Here is a 5,958-nt window from a genome sequence, read left to right on the forward strand (position 1 = left end):
ATCCAATTGCTCCGACAGCCTCAGACCCTGACGTCTATGGCTTCAGCCCAGTGGGGCTGCTACTTTTTCCCAGCAAACTGCACGGGAAAAGTAAAGTGAAGCTGTCTTTGTGGACTTCCCTTCTTTCAGGGACTATATCCTTTTAGAGACTTGTGTCCTCTTCTGTTCCGAAACAACTTGGTCCTAAAGACTGACATGAGACAAGCGAGGCGGGTTTTCATGCCTGGAGTCTGGAAGAAGCTATTGTGGCACAGAGAAGGCTATCAGAGCCTGAGAAAAGTGGTGTGGGCCTCACCACGGATGAGAGGCCCAGCACGGGGCATGAGAAACTGAACGGAGGAATGAAGGCACTTGCAAAAGAAGGCCGGATGCAGCCTGTCAGAGCCCAAGCAGAGTGAGTGAGGACGGCATCCAAAGGGCGTCATCATCACGGTGCAGTAGATCTTAGAGACAAGAGGTCTGGACCTGATTCCCGGCTCTGTTACTTCATCTATGACCTTGGCAATAGCCTTTAATCTCTTGGCTATTTCATTGGTAACCTGAGCTAAATATACCAACCTTGTCTATCTCTGATGGTTGATACGAGTTAAACACAAAACTGAGACAGTCTAAGGTAGTATAAATTAAAGTACGCTGGAAATGGTAAAACAATATACAAATAAGTTATAGTCTATCAGTAATAATTTTTTTCAGAGTAATCGAAAAACATCTTGCACAACATATCACTGATCAAAACTGAGTTGGTTTTGAAAGGCTTTGTGTAACTACCCAGCAAACAGACCACGGGCTTTGGAAGTTGTGTCACAGCCCTGCCAGCTACATAATACTGGGCCAGTTACTTAACTTTCTTTTTTTTTTTTTTTAAGATTTTATTTATTCATTTATTTATTTGAGAGAATGAGAGAGAGAAAGAGAGCAAGAACTGAGGGAGTGGTTGAGGGAGAGGGAGAAGCAGACTCCCCACTGAGCAGGGAGCCCAACAAAGAACTCCTTCCCACAACCCTGAACTCATGACCTGAGCCAAAGTTACAAGCTTCACTGACTGAACCACTCAGACAACCCCAAAGTTTTATTTATTTACTTGTTTATTTAGAGAGAGCAAGCACACAGGAGTGCAGGGAGGGGCAAAGGGAGAGAGAGAGAAAGAATCTCAAACAGATTCTGTGTTGAGTGTGGAGCCTGACACGGGCTCAATCGCACAACCCTGAGATCACGACTTGAGCCAAAATCAAGAGTCAAACACTTAACTGACTGTACCACCCAGACACCCCCCCCCCAGGTTACCTAACTTCCCGAGCTTCAGTTTTGACATCCAAAATAATTGCACAGCTTCATTATGAGAAATAAATGGCACAGGATATGCACTCAGGAATAAAAGGAAGATTATTATCAACCTCAGAAAGCTAATAACAATTTCTAAAAACCTAACTATTGCCACTGGGCAATTTAGGTACCTATTCATTTTTATGGAAGTTTTTAACTGGATAACTATATTTGAATATTACCTTATGTGACTTATTTTCTCGTATTTGTAAATGATCACACCTTTACAGCATCTTAAGAAACTAAAACATTATATCTTTAAAGACTGAGAATTTGTAGGAGGATGTTAGAAAAATAAAGTCCAATTGGACTAATAAAGTCCAATTCAAATTAAGTTGAGCATATGAGAAGAGCCAAATTAACAGCAAGGACATAAAGTTTCTCATATCTATTTTTTAAATGCCATTTTGCCATTTGTGGACAATAACAGGAAATCAACCACAATTTGCTTGGCTACCTCATCATTTTGGTAACTGCAAGTCTATTTTTTTTTAAAGATTTTATTTATTTAATCATTTGTGAGAGAGGGCAAGAGCATGTGTGCAAGAGAGAGTGAGGGTAGGAGGGACAGATGGGGAGGGAGGGGCGGACCAGGAGGAAGGGAGCAAGCAGACTCCACCTCCACACTGAGCACAGAGCCCCATGCAGGGCTCGATACCATGACAATGAGATCATGACTGAGGAGAAATCAAAAGTCACATGCTTACCTGACTGAGCCACCGAGGCATCAGCAAGTCTATTTACTTAAAATGTGAAAGGCTGACATTTTTAGTCAATAGTTTAAAATGTTAATGTTGTGTTAATCTGGGAGCAAATCATTTCCTATTTAAACAGATTGATTTTGTCCAGGAGAGAGCTGTAATCTGTAATGATGTGGTAAGTCATTTAGAAATAATTAGAAAGGTCCTGTCACTGAAAGAGATCAAGCAATAGTTTTGGGGAAAGGTTTCGTAGAAAATATATGTTGGTTAGTGCACATTTACTGTCTTTGTTTATATAGTATTTCTTTGTGTTAATAACATGATTCTAGATCAGTACAAAAAACATGGCAAGAAAAATGGTAAAGATGAGTATACTCGACTAACCTTCCAACAAAACTTCTCCTCTCCCAGGAAATTGCAACTATTTTTGGTGAGAAGTTCCTGAATTGTTAGACATCAGAAAGAGAATCAAGAAGCAGCCCATATAAGAAAGATGCATTCTTGGGGTGATGATGCTGCCTTTAAACAAATACTTTATTGGTAACATCTGTTTGGCTTATCTGACTTTTAGCTATAATTGCCTTCAACTCTCATAAAATACTCTAAAGGTATTATGCTTAAGCACAAAGAAAATACAAACCATGGCTTCTTATCAGGACCCTCCCTCAATACACACACACACACACACCCTTGTAACTTACATAATGAGGCTCTGTAGCAACAGGGACAGGGACAGAGACAATCAGTGAACTGACTTACTGAGGACAGCGTTGTCGACACATTAAGTATGTTGTGTGACAATATTTGAGAATATTTTGTGGCAATATTTGAGACATACTACTACCAACAAAATGTATTGTTTGTGTGAAATCCAAATGTAACAGACCATCCCGCTTTCTTTTTTGTCTGTTATTGCTGCTGTTGTCACTTTTGTTTTGTTCTATTTTCCTTTGTGGCTAAATCTGTCCATCTTAACTCAGTTGTGTTCTATTGTTGGCTCTGTACTTATTAACACTATGATCTTAATTGAATCACTTTCTCTTGGATTGTCAAATTAAGCTAAAATCATGATTCCAGTTTTCATTTTTATATTTCCACTTTGAGAAGAAATGCCACGCTTAATGATTTGCTTCCAGGTCAGCCACAGGTGACTACTAAACAATTAATCGATTATCTGAACAAATGTTACAGTGATTAAAATTAGCCATATTGGCTTCAGGTATTGAGAGGATGATGTTATCAGATTAACAGTCAATAGTCTGTCTTTGTAATGAACTTGAAAATGGCCAAGTCCCCCCTCCCTCAAAACTATCTATATGATGTTTTAATTATATTCTCCTTCTTCCCTCTCTAAACCTCCTTGCTTGGAAAATCTATAAATGGCTACAACGGGGAGTGGTCAACACCCTGTCTTTGTAAGGACCTTAAAAATGGCCAAGCCCTCCAGCCTTTTCTGGAGATATTCTCTCTTAGCTCATTGTCACTCTCTAATACTACCTCAGCCACAGTTCTTGGCAATTTCATTATTTGCATGTGTAATGCTTCGAAGACCCTGAAATTTCATTTGACCTCCTCTTCCCAAATGTTCTTGTTTTTCACCTTATCTTATCTCCCTACTCCCATGGGTAGATGCTAGACCCTGTCATAACAAAAGATGGAACCACTTCCTAGTGTCAGCTTCAAACATCTCATTCTGTCTACTGTGTTCTACATTTTCATTTCATTTCTGCCAGTTCCCAATTCCAATTATCCTCTCCCCACCTTGTTACCTTTAGTAAGTTTTCACTCATTTCCACCTAGCTGAAATTGCACAGTCCATCCATACGATAGACATTAATGTAACTGGTTTTCCTCTACTTCTGGAAACCCAGAAGTATGGCCATTCTAAACCTCTTAAGGTTAGGCAAGGCTCTGAAGGCTTAATTTTGTAAATAATTGTAATATATTTCTATAATTCACTCCTTCCCTCATTGTCATAAAAACCTATTTTCTGCATTATCCTTCCATTTCAGATATCCGACAATTTCTTTTCCAACTTTACTCTCAGCTGATGACATTGCTTGGGGGAAAACAAAAAGGAGGAGAGAGATGAACAGATAAAAAAAGATGTTCAGAAAAGAACCTTATAAGCTATCACAATATATATCATGTCCCTTCCCAGAAATATACACATATGTTAGGCCTTTCTTCCTGTTCATATTGGTACATTGTCCACACTCTGTTCTAAGGCTATCTCCTCCACTTTTCCCCAAGACCCTAACTTTGAAAATAACATCACACTTTCGTGGCCGTGGAGGTTTTAACAAAGGCCAAGACCTAGGACCTCTGGAACATGTAGTTTTATTAGGAGAGTTCCTACATCCCTGTGAAGATGACACAGTCTGCAGTTGTACTACAAATGAAAAGAAGATGTCTTATTTCAATGCTCCAGTTGATTTACAGAACAAAGAACAGCTTGGTAAGGTGGAGGAAATATGCGGACAACTTAGAGATTTTTGTTTTTCTGTGAAATTGTCAGAAAATATTAAGGCATCTTCCTTTAAAAAAAAACTGCAGAAGTTCTATACAGACCCAAATAAACTGATACCATTGCAGGGGGTTTTATCCCAACCTCCAGGTGAAAAGGGAACCCCAACAGGTGGTAGCAGGGGAGGCCAAGGAGAGGGAAGGGAAGAAGATGACAGAGGAGAAAGAGGATGTAGAAGCGGAGGCTTCCAAGGAGGAAGGGGTGGTGGTGGTTTCAGAGGGAGAGGGCATGAAGTATAACAACCGGCAAAGAAACTTCCTTCATGATCTAATTCTATGGACCAAAAACTTGTTTCTTCAGCTACTCTTGAAGAACTGGTCATTTTATGACAATGGAACTAAAATGTCCATGCCGCTCAAAAATGAGCACAACAGAATAGGCAATTTTGCTCTAAAAGAATACAAACAAGTGTTTTGATGTTCTGTACAATGATTGGAACTCTGTGGGAGCTTACTAAATAGACACTTTTCATTCGAAGCGTACTTGGAATTTTTTAATGTAAAGTGTGTTATTTCTTTAAGTTTAGAAAAGAAAATAACATCACTCTTTCAATTACCCTCACTTTCCAGAATCATTCTAATTTCCTTCTCTGTTGGATTTTTCCCATCAGCATACAAGCATGCTATAATTTCTCCTTTATTAAAACACTTCTGTCCTACACCTGTTGTAGCTACTGCCCCTTTTCTCTGGTACTCTTAACCCCAAAGTGCTTTGAAAGACTTGATTGCATTTGAGACCTCCTGTTCCTCTCCTCCCATACTTCCTTGGGCTCATTCCAATCGGAACCTCAAACCCACCAAAACCGTAGTAGTAGATGTCACAGATAACCTTCATGTATTTAAATCCAATCACTGTCTCTCTGATATGAGGAAGTTGAGAGGCAACATGGGGGGCAGGAAAAGAAAAAAATGAAACAAGATGGGATCGGGAGGGAGACAAACCATCAGAGACTCTTAATCTCACAAAACAAACTGAGGGTTGCTGGGGGGAAGGGGGGAGGGAGAGGGGGGTGGGATTATGGACATTGGAGAGGGTATGTGCTTTGGTGAGTGCTGTGAAGTGTGTAAACCTGGTGATTCACAGACCTGTACCCCAGGGGATAAAAATATATGTTTATTAAAAAAATAAATAAATCAATAAAAATAAATAAATAAATAAATAAATATGAATAAATAAATAAAATAAATAAAAATAAATCCAATCATTGTCACACTCCTCATCTTATTTGCCCTATCAGCAGCATCTGACATGGTTGGTTGCCTCTCCTTTCAGTGTCTTTACTTTGCTCATAACACCATGCTATTCTAGCATTATTTTCATGGGTATCTCAAAATAATTATTTCTGAGTTTTTTAAAGGTGATGATGGTTATGGCAGACTCTAAGATGACCCCTACTCATCCGACCTC

The 5,958-nt window shown here is 39.3% G+C and overlaps 1 protein-coding gene across 1 annotated transcript; it reads left to right on the forward strand.

Annotated features, from left to right (window-relative positions):
* The first annotated feature begins 341 nt into the window (after positions 1 to 341).
* Positions 342 to 4,790, forward strand: LOC132007691 (H/ACA ribonucleoprotein complex subunit 1-like). The gene is made up of 2 exons (XM_059385936.1): positions 342 to 394; positions 4,253 to 4,790. Exons 1-2 carry the CDS (start codon positions 342 to 344, stop codon positions 4,788 to 4,790), a joined length of 591 nt encoding a protein of 196 aa, XP_059241919.1.
* The last annotated feature ends 1,168 nt before the right edge of the window (positions 4,791 to 5,958 follow it).

The sequence above is a fragment of the Mustela nigripes genome, chromosome X (assembly GCF_022355385.1).
Source record: "Mustela nigripes isolate SB6536 chromosome X, MUSNIG.SB6536, whole genome shotgun sequence".
Lineage (NCBI taxonomy): Eukaryota > Metazoa > Chordata > Mammalia > Carnivora > Mustelidae > Mustela > Mustela nigripes.

Coding starts and splice junctions, on each gene's coding strand:
- LOC132007691 (XM_059385936.1), top strand. CDS start 342: ATGAAGGCACTTGCAAAAGAAGGCCGGATGCAGCCTGTCAGAGCCCAA. Junction 395..4,252: donor CCTGTCAGAGCCCAAGCAGA/GTGAGTGAGGAC, acceptor CTCTGTTCTAAG/GCTATCTCCTCCACTTTTCC.